The sequence below is a fragment of the Diadema antillarum genome, unplaced genomic scaffold (assembly GCF_040938485.1).
Source record: "Diadema antillarum isolate AM-2024a unplaced genomic scaffold, OU_Dant_1.0 scf00000157, whole genome shotgun sequence".
NCBI lineage: Eukaryota > Metazoa > Echinodermata > Echinoidea > Diadematoida > Diadematidae > Diadema > Diadema antillarum.
The window spans coordinates 799,203-816,886 of record NW_027271046.1 but is presented as its reverse complement, the minus strand read 5'-3'; the positions used below and the strand labels follow the sequence as shown (position 1 = coordinate 816,886).

The 17,684-nt window shown below is 39.4% G+C and overlaps 1 protein-coding gene across 1 annotated transcript in view; it reads right to left on the bottom strand.

Moving 5' to 3' along the window:
* The window catches only part of LOC139722109 (serine/threonine-protein kinase 25-like), an 82,496-nt gene that overhangs the window by 13,246 nt on the left and 51,566 nt on the right, over positions 1-17,684 (bottom strand). The window contains exons 3-6 of the mRNA XM_071633429.1: positions 13,830-13,995; positions 10,629-10,786; positions 3,126-3,311; positions 1,815-1,954 (exon numbers count right to left, since the gene is read on the bottom strand). Coding sequence (XP_071489530.1) covers positions 1,815-1,954; positions 3,126-3,311; positions 10,629-10,786; positions 13,830-13,995 — 650 coding nt within the window. The remainder of the gene's footprint in view (positions 1-1,814; positions 1,955-3,125; positions 3,312-10,628; positions 10,787-13,829; positions 13,996-17,684) is intronic.

Below are 17,684 nucleotides of genomic sequence, written 5' to 3'. Positions count from 1 at the left end.
ACCCACCGAAAGTAACCCAAGTATTAAGTGTGCAAAGGAGAGGCCTAGCTCAACACAGCACGGGCCAAACTACTGTTCATTGAAAAATTGTGACGGGCTCCACACAGGTTTCCAAAAAACAGACAGGAAGTTTCCTTCTCCACAGCAGTAACTTCACTGCTTGACATGGAAGCATAATAGAACAATTTTAGCGGTGTGCAAACACTGTTAATACACACACCATGGCACAAATGCTGTCTGAATGCAGAAGACTGACCCTCCCTTGTCTAAGTCCATGGGTGGAGCTGTGTAAATTGACTGTGTGATTTCAGCCCCTGGTTTGACCCTAACTGTACTATGTTCATTGACAGCAACATCCACTGTTGTGTGTTTTTTTATGTGGCAGTAAGAAACAGATGTCCTAAAACCAAAGTGTCAATGAATGGGGATTACATAATCACACAAATGTCTATTGATTGTATGACAATAGTTTGTACGATAGCGCAGTCCCATTGCAATGCCTGAATGTGTCTTCCTTACATACATTACATTTTTTTTTTTTTTTTTTTGGGGGGGGGGGTGGATTAGTTGAATGTGGACTACATCGTGTATAATAACTTGGGTCTAATTCTTTGTAGGCCAATGCACTTTTTAGATGTATAACTTGCTAAGCTCTGAAACTCAGCATGGTTAAGTACTGTACTGTATCTCTTTATCATTATTTTTACTGTTTATTTCTAGTAACTTCATCTGGCACAGTAAAAATAACTTGATCTGGTACAGTTAAAAAAAAAAAAATCTTTTTCACCTGAGCTCTTCGGCATTTGCAGATTCAATCTTTTTCTCCCACTGCAGTTTCTCCCAAAGCCCATCAGTTCTAAACCTACAACTGATTATCAAATTGGCAACAACTTCGGCGATTGTAGTTCAAGGTACATTTCTCTCTCATATTGGCAGATATTTGAATACATTTCTTATCGACTGTTTGCAGGTTTAATGAATTTAACAAGCTTCATTTATAGAAGATGTGCAGTAATAATAAGATTTGCCAATTTAAGGATGACAATATAATGTTTTGCACTTAAAATTATCTCTGGACTTGATGGGTTTACAATGTCTCTCTTGTCACTGTCACTAGCACTAGTCAGCAAACAGTATCAACTCAGCATGTTTTACAATATGAATAACGGAATGAACCTAAAGATATGGCTATAGCATGAGTTATTCAACCCTTTCAATGCAATGGTTCCCCGAAAGAACAAGAGAGACAAAGAAACAAAACCCACTGTGAAGCAACATAGATTAGAGCAATCATGTCATATACACATAATATATAACTTGTAATAATCTATGTATGTGTGTGTGTGTGTGTGTGTGTGTGTGCACTTACCCATGGTGTATAACGAGGACACACATAGGAACTTTATATTTAAACCGAGGACACACAGAGAACCGAGGACGTCCTCGGTATGCAGACCATTCCAAACGGTCTGCTTTTGCATGTAGGGGTACATGTTTGTAGGTCCTCGATTGACAAAAGTCCTACTTTAATACACACAGGTCCTCGGTTATGTGGTAAAATTCTTATGGGTAAAATAGGTCCTCGGTTTCCACAATAGACGCGTATGTGTGTGTATGTGTGTGTGGGGGGGGGGGGAATGGGGAATGGGGGATGGGGGAGGGGGAATGGGGGATGGGGAGGGGGAATGGGGGAGGGGGAGGGGGAATGGGGGAGGGGGAGGGGGGAAATGGGGGATCGGGAGGGGAATGGGGGATGGGGGATGGGGGGATGGGGGGATGGGGGATGGGGGGGGGGGGGTGGGGAGACAACTCACTGGTCATCATCGTCCGTGTCCGGGGAGTCATTGCCCTCTGCTTTCCACTTCTTGTAGCGCTCGATCAGCTCGGTTAGGAAAGACGTTCGCTTGGCGCCTTTGATGAACCGGTGCTTCAGCAGCTCCTTGGCGGTCGGTCGCTGTTCACCGCAGGAGAAGCGCGCAGAAAAGGAAAGAGGAAATGATCACTCACAGTATAGGCATTACGTAAATATGTATACATGCAGATATATACACACTCATTCCGAGGTGTGTCAATAGTTCTATTTCACTTTCTTCTTTCGTTTTCTCTATATCTCCTGAAGTGTCTAAGAACATGGAGACAAATTAATGCTCCTACGTACTATACACACAATGCATATTATATGTAGATTAACAGATAGACAGGCAAGAACAATTGTTATTATATGCCTTATTTGATGAATTCTCTTTGAAACAAAATACATCTCTATATGTGTGTGAGTGGGAACAAAAACAAAACTGCCCAATAGCATTCTAGCATATAAAAAGCAGGCAAGTGAAGGTATGTGTATATAACGTAATAATTCCTGCTAGATGAGGGGTTGGAGGGGCAAGAATTCGAGGGGTGGGGGGGGGGCAGCAGGAGTATGGTGAGGAAAGAGCTACGAATAGGAAAGGCTGTCACCATCCCTTCCATCAATACATTACAGAAGGATTGGAAGTGATTCAGGCTCACTGCAACAATGTAAAAATGCCAGATGATTTCACACATCTATTCTACCAACACTTGATTTCTGGTTTATGAAATATAAAATCCTTCTGTCTCGTAGTTGTTGTAGTTGGGTTATTTTTTTCTCTACTAAATTGTGGCCTGAGAAGAATGAAATGAATGAAAAAACATGCTGTAGATATCACGGAGCAAAGTCTGTTGGTGGTCTTAGCATTAAGTCCAAGTTTGAAACACGATGAACTCAAAATGTCACCATCAGATAAAATTTTTAACAGAGGGAAAGAGAAGAAAAGCCAGATGAACTAAAGTTGATGATGATGATGACAATGATGATGATGATGATGATGATGATGGTGGTGGTGGTGGTGGTGGCCAAGGAAGGACAATTACCCCCTTGGCTCAATACTGGTTAGTGTTAAAGTTAGAGTAAAGATTAGGGTTAGGGCTAGGGTTATAGTTTGGGTTAGGATCAGGTTTAGGATAAGGATTAGGGATAGGGTCAGGGGAAGGGTATGGGGTAATTGCCCATGGGTAATGGCCTAGAGCCGATGGGTTCGATGATGATGATAAAGAGGAAGAGGAGGGGGGTGGAGGGTGGAGGGACGGAGTAAACGACTCACATGTCTTGGGTCCTTGTTGAGGCACACCTCCACAAAGTCCTTGAAGTTCTTGCTGTAGCTGCCCTCCAGCTTCGGTGGGTTGTTCTTGGGGATGAGGAAGAGGACTCGCATGGGGTGCAGGTCTGAGTTAGGGGGTTCCCCCTTGGCCAACTCGATGGCTGTGATACCCAGCGACCACATGTCAGCCTAGACAGTAGCAGCAAAAGATAAGTAGGAGGAGAAGGGGTGGGGGAAAAGGAGAAGAGAAATGGAAGAAAAATTGTTAAACTAGTTTTCATAACAGAGATTCTAAAAATACCATTTTGGTCGCAAATTAATATGATAATCACAAATATATACAAAATACCAAACAATGAAAATTCTTCATCAATTGCAAATAATTGTATCGTAAACTTACAAAAAAAAAATGACTATAGATAATGACAAACTTAAGGGTGAATATCAATAAAATGCATATATTACAAATAAGATTATTTCCTAATGAAAGTACAAGTGTATATGGGACTGCTATTATTCTTTTTTCAGTGACAGCACTACTTCAGAGTTTACAATGTCAAAAATATTAGACTATCAAAAGGCAACTGTTGTTTTCATTCAAATCAATTTATTTGATTAATTTTGCTGTTTCTAAACCTTGCTCAGATATGTTCCATAGTGGCTCTTTTGTTAGGTCACGGCAGATGATGGAACAAATGTGATTTTTTTAAAAAACTTCCTGATGATTTAAAAAACAAAAAACAAAACAACAGTTTGCTCTTGCTGCAAGAATCTCGCCAAATCTTTAATTTGTGAAAAATTCATATTCCAAGCTGATCAATTTTTAGGTTCACAGTTAATTAACCTTATGACTGACTGACACATTGATGTCTCTCATCAACTAGAACACTCATCCTCTTTCGACAGCCAGTGTACACAACGGAACTTATTATTGGTTAAAATCTTTTTCATCACCAGCAGCCTACCTATGAAAATCTCTTTTCTTCTCATCTACATATCTTTTTAGCATGTGTTCCAAAATTCCCCATAATTGGTCTTGCTAAGATTGTTTTTTTTTCAATATTGGGTAGTCAACAACCAGCTCACACACACACACACACACACACACACACACAAACCCATAGTACAGGATTATACAGATCAAATATTGGTAAACAAACTATACACGCTTTTGAAAATGTTGCTTGGTCTTGTCATGCTTAAAAGCAAAAACATATTCAGATTCATACTTTCTTTCATAAAAGAAAGTTCAAGAGATTGAAAATTGGGCTTTTCTATTAAAACTTAAAGAAATACAAGTGCGTACACAAAAGAAAAAAATTTACACAAAAATAGTTTTGACGGTCTTTGCTGCAACAAGGTCTTGCCAAGACTTAACGGAAACAGGACATCTATGAATGAAAACATTCACTGATGAGCTTCTACAACATACACTTGTATTTTTTCAAGTCAGACATATCACATAAAATGGAAAAGAAACTAAATTTTACCATGAGTCGCTCATGTTTGTTTGCCTAAGTTTCAATTATTTGTTTTCCTTAGCTTTCATCTAAAATTTCTAATAGTGATGCTGTCAGTGAAGATTGGATTTCAGTCAACCCTCTTTTAGAGGTCACCTGTCTTGAGCAGTCAGCTGTTTAACATAATTACACAATTGCTCCCATATGAGTGTAATACCGAACAGCACTGGATGCACTTCCAAAGCCTGTCTATAGTGACCACCTGTCTACTGTGGTACTGTAAAAGTGGAAATTTTCACGGTGTTGAAATTTTCGCGCATTTCGCGCAACCAGAAACTAGCGCGAAAATAAAAGCACACAAATATTTTTGCTTGCCATATGTTCCAATAGTTGATATCTTGATTCCGCGGAATTAAAAACATGCGAAACTCTTCTCACCCGGCCGAGCGCGAAAAATTAGTCACACAAAAATATCCACTTTTACAGTAATCTTTGCTGTGACCTTTCAGAGGTCACCACAGACGGACATTAGTGCAATTTGCATTGCATTACTCAATTGTCAATCAGACATTACACAACATTGACAAAGCATTGGGAATTTCCTCACGTGTATTTCACAAAATCCTTCCTCATATATCAAAAGCATTTCATTTCATTAAAGTGCATGACAGCCCTTAGGATGAAGTACATTTTTTTTTTTTAAATCACTAGGCAGGAATGCACTTAAGAGGAAACAGAGAGATATTAAATCATCAACTAAATTAATCACATTGCTCATTCATTATTTCTCTAGAGATGGAAACTTATATCAGTCTTCCGATTCATCAATTCTGCTGCCCTGTGTGCCTTCACTATACACGGACACACAAAATGAAAGTCTGATCAGGGGGAAATTATCAATGCAGTATATTTCTCCTCACTTGCGTAGACATAAAAAAAATATATATGACTCACAGCCACCCTCATATATCTGATTGCTTTGTCAACGACGTGTTCACAATAATACTGGTACGTCCCTTGCCTGCCCTTTATTCATTTCCTGCTTGGGTGTCATCCTGTCTACACTCTACAACATATGAATGCATTCTCAGCTACCTACACAGCAGTACACCGATATCTACTACACACACACACACCATCCTAATACAGTCAAACCTGTCTATAGCGGCCACCCAAGGGATACGGAAAAAGTGGCCGTTATAGACAGGTGGCCGCTATAGACAGGTAATCGGGTCAACTTTGTGTGCATTGCCTACATGTACATGTATCATTGTTGTATATACATGTACATTTATGTGTGTACGTATGCACACGTGTGTATTAAATGCATAGAACAATGCCGGTGTTTATGAAATTGTTGCACAGTACACTAGATGTAGCATGTGCACAGTCATGAATTAGCGCATTATTGTGACTGAATAAGTGATGAATGCAACGGTGGCGATCACTGAATGTTGCCCAGAAATGACTGGCACGGCTAAAAAGCAGAAAAACACCCTGAATTATCAGCTCGGCTACGGCTCCATCGGGTTTTTGGCCGCTATAGACAGGTTAAAATCTACCGCGGGAAACAAAAGTTGTGGCCGCTGGCCGCGTTAGACAGGTGGCCGCTATACACAGGGTCTTTAACATGGCTTTTCTCTCGGGGGGATTTTTCAGTGGCCGCTATAAACAGGTGGCCGCTATAGAGAGGTGGCCGCTAAGGCAGGTTTGACTGTACTTGTAAAAGCTCTACTCACAGAAGGCAGGGTTTGCCCTCCCCACAGAGGACAGACATTTTTTTTATTTTTTAAGATGGCTGTCCTGGCTTAGACACATGTTCCTCTTCTGATACCAACAAACATTTGTTATTGATTTATCTGCCCAAGTTCAAAGTGAGCGGTACTAAGAACATCATTTTGTTGTAACAGTGCATTCAGCACTTTAAAATGGGGATATCAGCCAATGTAGGTACACAAATCCCAGCAACAGGAGATTGTGTAATTTTTCGCTGCATAACCACCTCCCCCCCCCCCCCCCTCCAAAAAAAAAAAGGAACTGTTGACAATGATAAGCCTGTCACCAGGCAACAGCACTGGAGACATTGTCTGAGTATTACCACTAATTATTTGGTCTACATTTAATACATTTTTCATGACAAAATGGCGGAAATCTTCATTTTGGTACCAGTCCAGCACATGGAAAAGAATTTCATGCATCTCTGATCAGCCAACCCAAAAGGTGAACACAATTATTATGACATTTGTTTATAAACACTGTCGATACAAGAAGATTGATTGATCGGGCACTCGCTCATTTATCCAAAGGTGAACATACCTTCCATATGTCAAATACATGTAGTGAACATAAAATACACTCACACGCACACAAACATTCACATGTGACACACAATAGACCTCAGGGCATAGTACAAATGTTCAATATCATATGATATTGCATGTGATGTCACTGTCAGATAAATCTTGATGGATATTGCGGGGGTTTGCAACATTAAGACCTTTTTTTTTTTTCCACAGGTAAAGACAAGCAAAGATTTGAGAAATAAATTGCAGAGTCATGACAGCTATAGTCTGTGATGAAAGCTTGTTTTATCCAATGAGACATCATATATGTGGACTATCTGAAGACCTCATCTAACTGGGCTGTAATGGACGCTAACATTATAAATTTACAGTAATGATTTGAGTCAATGTACATAAATCTGATTTCATTTGTCAATACACTGTAGATAGCGTGATGCCCTTTTATCAGTGAGCGGATATCGAAACATAGCACATTTTGATACCAGTGTTTATCCTTGGAGTGTCCCTACTGGGCAGAAGTTTGTTTTTATATCGGGGCGATGTCACTGATACTACCATGGATGACTAATGGCCATCGGAGTATGGTTAGTGAAGGGCGGCGCACAAGGTTTTGATACAATTGTAAAAATAACCACAAAATTTTGCAAGATCTCCGTTTTCATTCTAGAATTGTGATGACAAACCAACAACACAAAGCAGAGGTTTTGATGAATGATTAAAATCTGTATAGTTATGATAACATTGATGATGAGGAAATGGAGAAACAAGAGAATATTTTGCATTCTTTTCGCCCGATGTTTCGTAAGAGGGACGTTTCTAATAAAAGACTTTTAAATCATAACATATATCACAAGACATGAATACTAGTGACCAAATGTATTTTGCATTCAAAGATAACTCTACACAACCCACATACAATGTAAATCATACAAGTTTTATGATTTCCATACTAACCAGACTTGAAAACTGATTGAATGAAAAATCATACCCATGTGTGTGCATTAATCTGCATTAAACATACAATATATCACAGACAATCTCTGTGTAAAACTGAATTGGCTACTGGTTTAGGAACCTGTTCTATAGTAATTGCTTTTTCAAATTGTAAATGAAAGGGAAATTTCAATCATCTTATCTACAGTGGGAAGGCCATTCCAGTCATACAGCACTACACAGTGTATTGGTCAATGACATTCCCACAAAACAAGGATAACATGAACAATGCTGATATTGGGATCTACATTGCACTCAAACTGACAAGGCAACCACCAGTTTGGTTTGCAGGCTCCAGGTAATCACGAATTACCTCCTACACACTCATAACAGCAGATTCAGGGTGTTCCTAATGGGCATCATATGATGTCAAAGCAAACCATAGTCTATAATGCATTTCCTTCAGCACAATCCACAGTGGCGACACAGTAATAACACAGTAACAAGAAATACATCACGTGGGTACAAGGTAAATGTTGACATACAATGGAATTAACGTCACCACCACCAATACCAATAATAAATAAATATATGAATAAATAAATAAATAGCATACAAATAAATAAAAAAAATACACGACCACAGAAAGTGCATTGCACTCTATAGGCCCACATAAGAATGGTGTCACTGCATTCCTGGGGTCAGGAGTAAAGAGTGCGTATACATGGACACCCAGACAGAACAATGATAGAACAATGCGTGGTATGACACCTCAAAGTGACATCGCCCACTTTTGTAGTTAGCCTTGTTCCAAGGCTCAGCTGCCATATTTTCAAATCTCATACTGCGATTAGAATAATGTAGTAGGCTTAGGTTGTAAAATCATCATCATCATCAAGTGCTACATGAATGAACGTCATTTATCTATTAGGGTCTGCTTGTTTCACCTTGTTTTTGGATATCTCAGCCATTTCAAAACCGATTTCAATCAAATAAACTTTTGTTACCCCTTAGAATTGCATGCTCTTTGACATCTCATAGAGTGGTTTCTGAGTATCTCGCAAAACGTTAAAAGCTAAATCCTCACCTCAACCAGAACTGTGCACACCCTTTAAGGCACATGAAAAAGTCACATAAAATGGGGCAGTAAACCTCTGAGTCTTGTTTCTTTTGATTTCACAGCAGAGAAGCACCATTTTGATACCAATGGTCCTACCAACACCCCATCCCTATACTACCACTTCTATGAGTATGGGTCATAACAAAGGAAATTCTCCACTTAAGTGTCAGATAAAAAAACAAAAAAACAAAACAAAACACATGAAGTGTGCCAAGATTTGGTGATCTATCACTTGGTCTACTTCCACTTTGTCCAATAGGCATTTAGTCTTAACCCACATGGGCTAATCCCATTTTGTCTACAACCAGTTCGTCTAATACCCATAAAATACAATGTAGACCAAATGGGAAAAAATCCCAAGGAGACAAAACTGCGATAAGACCATATGGTTATTCGACGAAATGATAATTAGCCAAACTGGGCATTAGACCATGTGAGTGAGGATTAGACCAAATGGGCATTAGACGAAATTGACAATAAGACCAAATGTGTTCAGCCGTAATGGTGGTAGACAAACTGGGAAATAGACCATCTGATAGTAGACCAAGTGGCAATAAACCCCAAGATTTGACAGGTCATAATATCAAAAGCCCAGAACAGCATGCTGACTTCCTCAGCAGAATAGTTTGCAAAGTTTTACCATACAGGGTGTGACAAAAATACATGTAAAGATGAGATCAGACACTTCAGACTTCAAACAGGATGCAGGGAAACACATCAGGAGCATATGTTTCATTTTGACACCAGTTTCTGAAGGACAATGCCATTTGTCAATAGGCTTTTATTGCACCAAGTCTGTGGAATGTAACTTTGGATATTTTAGGGAATACCCCTAAACCAGAGGGGAGAGAGAGAGAGAGATACAATAAAACAAAACAAAACAAAGTAGCTCAATGAGTTTTATCAATGTGTGATGAAAAATGCACATGTGATGTTTGCACTGTAATTCATAACCGTTCATAAAGATTTTGACCTTACATAATGCACAGGAGTAAACATCCCTTCTTCTGCATTAACACACAAGTTATCGGTTTTTGCATCGTGATGAGAAAATTTATTTTATTTGCCAACATTCATACAAGGCAGCAACACCAAAAAATATAACTCTGCCGCAAATGAAGCATTTTGGATCTCTACACTGCACATGCCTAAATAGTGACAATAAACCGTGTTACCAGGCACCCAAGCATGCAGATCTATAATAAAAAAAACCCATAAAATTTCTTCACATGTCGTTCACATATCTATATGCTGCACAAGATGAATTATTGCAATGGGTTCAAAGAAACATTAAGTGTGACTGATTTTCATAGTGCAATACACATCATGAGGGGTATCAAGTTTTTTTGTGTGTCCGAACACAAGGATTAACAATTTTTGCATTATGCTGCAAAAACAGATTTAAAAACCTGTTATTTTCAGGTGTGGGGTAAACAGGAAAGATGCTCAAAAGTAAAATGGAATCTGAGCAATTTGGAGTTTGGCATCCACTGAAATCAGTCTGAACAAGAAGTTCCTACAGTACACCAATTGCATATATATCAAGGTTTTTTTCATCAGCATCATACGTTGAAATGACATACTGAGCATGCTACAGCTTTTTGAGAATGCACATAGTATGAGCTCTCAACTTCTCACAAAATATTCAATAGCTTGACATGAGAGGAAGTGAAGTCTACAGAAAACTTACTTTTGAGTCGTATGCCGACTGCTTGATTACTTCAGGCGCCATCCAGAACGGCGTCCCAACGAATGTATTTCTCTTGATCTGGGTCTCTGTGAGTTGACCAGCGACGCCAAAGTCCGCGAGTTTGACATCTCCGTTTTCGGACAGCAGAACATTTGCAGCTGAATGAAGGCAAAACATACGGGAAGACAGGATATAAGAAAAATGCACTTGAATTCATCATCAGAAGGCAATTTACTGGTGGAAAGAAACTGTCAAAGTTCAGATACATTTTCCTAACATTTATTATTTTTATCTCCCTCATACAGACAAAAAACAAGTAAGCTTTACATAACATCACAAATAATCTGTCCCTTTTGAGGGTTTCTACTCGTAAATGAAATTGAAATATATCATCATTGATTTTTATCTTTCAAGAATTTCATGTGCCATTATCTTACTAAGCCAACAACATGGCACAGTGTTCACCCTGATTTACCAAGGTCATGTATACAGAATTGCATAAACATTTCAGCACTGATACTCAACAATCTTTAGTCCATCTCCTCTTGATGCTTATAATTGTGTTTCCCGATGACAAATTTAAAGACTCTCAAGTCCCAAATCATGAAAACCTAGGCACACTTAACATATGACCCTTGCAGTATCACACAACAAAAAAGTACATAATCTGCTAGTTATCTCTCATCCTGTTCACACTTATTTGTATATCACGTTATTGATGCCAATACAGTAGGATGTTGTAACCATGGACCTACTATACATGGACCTTCATCGCTCGTTAATTAATTCATGCACCTGTTTCTGTCAAAAGTAGCACAAAAGCATTTTAAGCATGCTTTCCTGCTTGATCTTATCATCACCGCCGACAGCCAGCCTGGATGAAATCAAGACCCCGTTTACAGTGCGGGGCTGGGCCGAGCCGCGGCCGAGCCGTGGCCGAGCCCAGCCTCAATTGCGAGGCCGAGCCCCGCAATTTTGTCCGTTTACACTGCCGGGCTCGGCCGCGCTCTTAATTCAAACCTTTCAATATTTTGTCGTAGTGGCGCTCTGCTTGTAAACAAACGCAATTTGGTATTGTCTGGTTTTCAGACCCTTTGCCAACTGAATTCCTTGGCGATGAAGTCGCCGTTCGGGCAAAGTCCTTTGCCGAAGGAAAAAATCCTTTGCAGGACAAAACCACCTTAAACTATACTAGTTTTCGACGTTGAGGGGGTTAATATCCTGAATAGCGAAATAGTACAGGCAGAGGTTTTGGAAGCCAGACTAAAATTGGCCGCGCATTTGGCCCAGTTTGCGTTTACACTGAGAAAAGGCCGGGCTCGGCCGCGGCTCGGCCACGGCCGAGACCACCTCCAGAGCATGGCCAAATGCGAGGCCAATTTTGGCCTCGTATTTGGCCTTTTGCGCATTTACGCTGAAATGAAGGTGGGCTCGGCCGCGGCCAAGCCTAGAACTGTAAACGGGGTCCAAGACGACGCTTTGATAACTCTAAAAATACATGCGCAGAAGATAGTACTTCTCTTATTATCACGAAAAATGCATGTGCAGTTGTCGTGTACATTGGGAAATTGTCGCTCAAGTAATTTCATTTGCGAAATGCGCGTACTTTACAAGAGAAAGCAATTATTTTGGCAGGTTGGATGGGATTTGTAATCTAATTTTCATATTTTTCGCACATTGTTCCAGAGTAAATAAGGACAGTAACCGTAGATGACATGTATATCCCATCATTAAGCCATGTTACATGTTTGTCCACAAGTGTCCACTTCAGTAATTTTCAATTTTGTGACAGGAAAACTGTCATGTTTTCGGGTTTGCTGCTCCCTTTCATCGGTATTTATACAAAGGCAGTTGAGTCTGAAAAGGCACCTCAGCAAAATAAGACTGCAATGAGGGAAATGGTTCTTTTGTCAGGGACGATGCACGATCGCACAACTGTTATTATCCAAGCACCTGAAAGTACTCATTAAGATGCACATAATCAGGGGGCGGCGGCGATGATGGGATCAAAGAAAGCCATTCGTTACTTGTCCATGTGTGTATTAGGTCCATGTTGTAACTGAACATCCCCCCCAACTGTGTGTCTAAACACATAGCTGGCATTCAAAAAGTACACACTGTTATACTCATCAATACCATGAGAGCTGTGATGTATCTTTGAATGAGTCACCTGTGAATATCACGATTAAATTCCACCTGTACCTACATTTTGTATACAGGAGGGCTCAATGCCAATGCTTAAAATGCCAGGGATATAATGAGCAGGGTATCATAAAACATGATCCATCATTATAACATGAAAATCTTGACATTGACCTTGACATTATCACATCCTTGCACATTCCTTCTTTTTTTGTCTAACGCTATTATTGCTCTCCACTCCTGTAGTTGCCTACTTAAAATTTATGTATTCTTTTAATTCACTTGAACTCTCATGAATGTACTTTCCTACAAACTGAAGAGTTGACTTTTCATGAAATAATTCTCAACATTCTAAGTGGCACGTAGAGTGGCAATCATAATAATGATAGGTATTAAGTATAGCAAAGTGAAGTAGATTATTGGTAATCACCACACATTGCCATCATTATTTGCATCATACTATATAATAGCAAGCTTCAAATCTGCCACACTAATCCTGCTATGCAGCTCCCAGGCAAAAATTATTGTTCTGCACACTCAAAAAACAGCTCTTCCCATTGTCCCACCTGGGGGGAGGGAGGAATGTCAAAACCATTATTCGGCATCAAGGATCTAAGGGTGCGTTCGAGTGCTCTCCTAAAGCGAACTGAACCATACCGAACCCGCGCCAAAGGAGCACTCAAATGCTTCTAAAGTGTACCATACCGTAACTGAATCGAGCCAAAAGTGGACCATTTCAAAACGTGCTCCAAAAGGGTTCCAAAAGCGTACCAAAAGTTCGCATGTGAGAATGTGCGTAACATGCACATTTGTCATAACGTAAAGAGGTCATTCTCTTTTTTTCGGGACGGCTGTAAGTAGTTCAAGCACACTGGGTGAATAACCCTCTTGCTACAAAATGTGTGACCCTCTCTACAAAATTACTCACGAGTACACTTTTTCAACAGAACACTCGAACGTTTCAAATGTGGCACAGTGCAGTGCGGTATGCTTTGGTTCAGTTTGCTTTAGAGTGCTCGAACCCACCCTAAAGCTTGCTATTATGAGGGCGTGGCCCACCTTTAATGTCTCTGTGGATCTTCCTCTCACAGTGGAGGTAGTCCAAGCCCTTGATGACCTCACGGAGGATGGTGGCGATGTAGATCTCATCCATGGAACCAGCCTTGAGGAGGTCCAGGGCCGATCCCCCTCCAAGGTACTCCATGATGATCCATAGCTTGGTGCCCTGGAGGAAAAACAAAGGAGGGTCCAGGTGACTTGTTGGTTAATTTGTTTACATGCCTACTGTTGTTGCTGAAGTTAAAGTTGAAGTTGAAGTTTATTTAATATCTATATTCACATGTTTACATGGCATTATACAAATATGCATGAATACAGGATAAATTGGTGTTTTTTTGTTTTTTTTGTTTTTTTTTTTTCCTGGGGGGGGGGGGTGTTATTGTTTTGGGAGGGGTGAATATTCACACTGGTGGAAATACTTTTTTATGAATGTACAAATACAACATACAGGTTAGATCGACTTTGCAATATATGTGATTATGATGACATACGTACATGTGTAATATAACATTGTCAATGTTGACAGCAACAGCATGGATGGTACATCAATCATAAGAATGGAAATTAGGATGAAATAGTTGATGCCAAACTTCATTCGGTAGGAGCATGAAGATATGAAGAAACAGAATTTATAATTGCAGTTATATCAGTTCAACAACTGTGTTGGACTTGCCCCATTCTTCCATCATTTGTTCATGTATTACATGTAATACAAGTATATGTGCATACTTTTGTACATTTGTACTATTTCAGTAATTAAAAAAAATATATCCTCTCTAAAAGTCTAATCAAGGCAGTTTCACATGTTTCTATTTCATATAATAAAGCAACTTTATGTGTCTCCCCTTCTCTCTTCCACCCTAACTGTCTAAAGAAGCAAATGAAGTAAAATGCATTTCAAAATGAAAATATCCTCCTTTCAGATTTCATTCATGAAATTGAAGACAAGAAACTAATTCCTGGCACTGATATCTGCAAGCTTTCATTATTAAGAAAGGCCAAGATATCTAAAACACTCTAATCAACTCCTAGCACTGAAAAAACATGTTTTAATCCAAAATTTCAAAGAAATATTTGTTGTACACCACACAGAGATCGAGTGAAATCGAACAAGTATTACTGTATACGCTATATATTTCGCGGGGGTTTTATTTTCGCGAATTTCGCGAGTCGGGAGCTATTCGCGAAATTAACAACACACGAAAATATTACCTTCCAAAATGAATCCCTTGCCTTGATGATACGAACATTTCAGTACTAGTATACCATGTCACGGCTTACCAAACAGACCATACTGGCTAAGCTTGTTTACGCACGTCCACGTTTACTTACGAATACTGTAGAGAGCCAATCCATCATCGCAAGGGGACCACTCGTCAGAAATCTAGCGCGATGGACGTAACCACTTCAAAAATGTTGAATTCTAACTTACTAGTTCGCAGAGTTTGGCAAGTCTTTTTCATGCAGTGTATAACTAGTATCATTCTTATTTGCTAGTAAGTTGAAAATTCACACTTTCTTTGCCACTTCATATTTTCTCTGTTCCCCCAATCGCGAATTTAACCACTCGCGAAAATGTGTGACAGCGACAATTCGCGAAAATTTATGTACGCAAAAATTATAGCGTATACAGTATGCAAGTCACATCAGCGTTGCCATCATTGAGTCAGACATACAAGGGTAACCTTCGGGATCTCTCAAAAATAGCAGACTTAGTCATGTGACCCTGATGTGCCTAAAAGGTAGACACGCTCATCTGTTTTCTGGCACAAACATACCAGAGTTTTATCTTTCATATATTGGTCTGGAGAATGAGTGATAACTTTGATATCTTTGATACATCTTGAAAAGAACAGTCATGATGAAAATATGTCCATCACAAATCTGTGGCATATTCATGTGGCATTTCTTAAGCAAGCCAAATGATTTTACATTTCACAGTGTGAACTTTAATTTAGAAATCCCACAAAAAAGCCTCAAAACAAACCATTATGAATCACTTTATATTTTCTCTCTCTTTTTTTTTTTTTTTTTTTTTTTTGCTAACTACAGTAGCTTACATGAGATGTCTATGGGATTCATATTTAGAGGGTTATAAAATACCCGGTAAGCAGTACATTCTCGTCCTCATCAACATGAGCAACTGCCAATTATCTTAATCTGGCATTTGCTATACTACAATGCATCTCATGCACATATTATATGCACATAAGATGTCACTCATTAAGCTCAATACAAACACAGAGATTCCCTTTTAATGCAGTCAAATAGACTAAATTTTCCAAAGAAACATACAAATTAGTGAAATAGATATAGACATCCCCCCATGAATTCATCACAATGGACAGATTGTCCTATAAGGGAGGCCATTTTCCATTCATTTATTTCATGATCCACTGCAATACATGAGTTTGGATTCTTATGTCTCATTTGTGGGATATACGTACACTTATAATGATTCTTTGTATTCCAGTAGTTCATGAAGCTGGTATCACGCACAATCTCACAGATACCTTTTTTGTGTGTAATGTAATGTCATCTTGTTTACACTCTTCGTGTCCTTCAATGTGGCACAAACATGACTCTAAAGACTTTACAACAGCAGATGTTTTGTTATCAATACAGTCATGTCTCCTTGTTGTATAATCCTTGCACATGACTGCCCATTAAAAGCTGTGGTTGTGGTATAAACGTGCGCATATCATTTTTCAACCTAACAGTCACAGGAAGTTCAAGAGCGAGGGTACTGTACCAGGTCACTCAGAGGTCAAACCCCATGAGGCATTCATAAATGTGTAATACATACAAATACAAACTACTGTATCATTAACCACATCAGACATCTGAGCGAAGCAATTTTTACATCTTTAATGCCCCACTTTAGTTACGTTCACACACAGTTGCCAAACTTGAAGTTTAGGTCGAAAACTTAACTGTCAATGATTAGTTCCACTCATGAATTCACAACGCGGGTTCACACGAGAACCTAAACTTTAAGTTACAACTTACAAGCTAATCCCACTCGATGATTACACTGGAAGTGCAGAGTCTTTGCTAGATGACCTTTATATGCCCATACAACATAGCACAGCCGGAGGTTGATCCGGATGTGAACGAGAAGCGAAGTTCACGCTAACTCACAAGCTCATTGATTATTGTGTCCAAATGGAGCGAAACTACAAGTGGGGACCCCCCCCCCCCCCCCCCCCCCCGTGGCTCGTGGAGAGAGCGTAAACCCTAATTAAAGATGTCTTGTGGTTCTAATCATCGACTAAACTTTAAGACTGCTAGCTTTCGAGTGTGTCCACACGGTGCTAAACTACAAGCTAATCATCGAGAGTTAAGTTTTCAACCTAAACTTAAAGTTTAAAAAAAGTGTGTGAACCTAACTTTCGACAAGCAGACAAAATTGTGGGCCAAAAAATTGCTATCACCAGCTGATGGAAGTCAATGAAGTTGACTAAAAGAAACACACAGCTGAGAATGTGTGACCCTACGATAAACTAAACAGATCGGGTAGCGTGGGGAGACCAGGCAATGGGAAGACTGGTCAGACTTGGAACTATTTGGGAGTACTCAGAACTATTCAGGAATACTGTAAAACATGATATTTTCGCGGCATGAAATTTTCACGAGTTGGTCCAACATTCAATGTATATAGTGTAGACAAGAACTTTCGCATGCATTTTAAATTTTGCAAATCTTGGCTCTCGCAAAATTCAAAAAATTAAAATGCACACGAATATTCCTTGTTTTGGTATACACTAACTGCAACAAACTGTGTACAGCTTTATACAGGTATGCAGCACACACTCAGCTGAAGAATGTGGACTGGAATTGAACGTTGCCCATGAG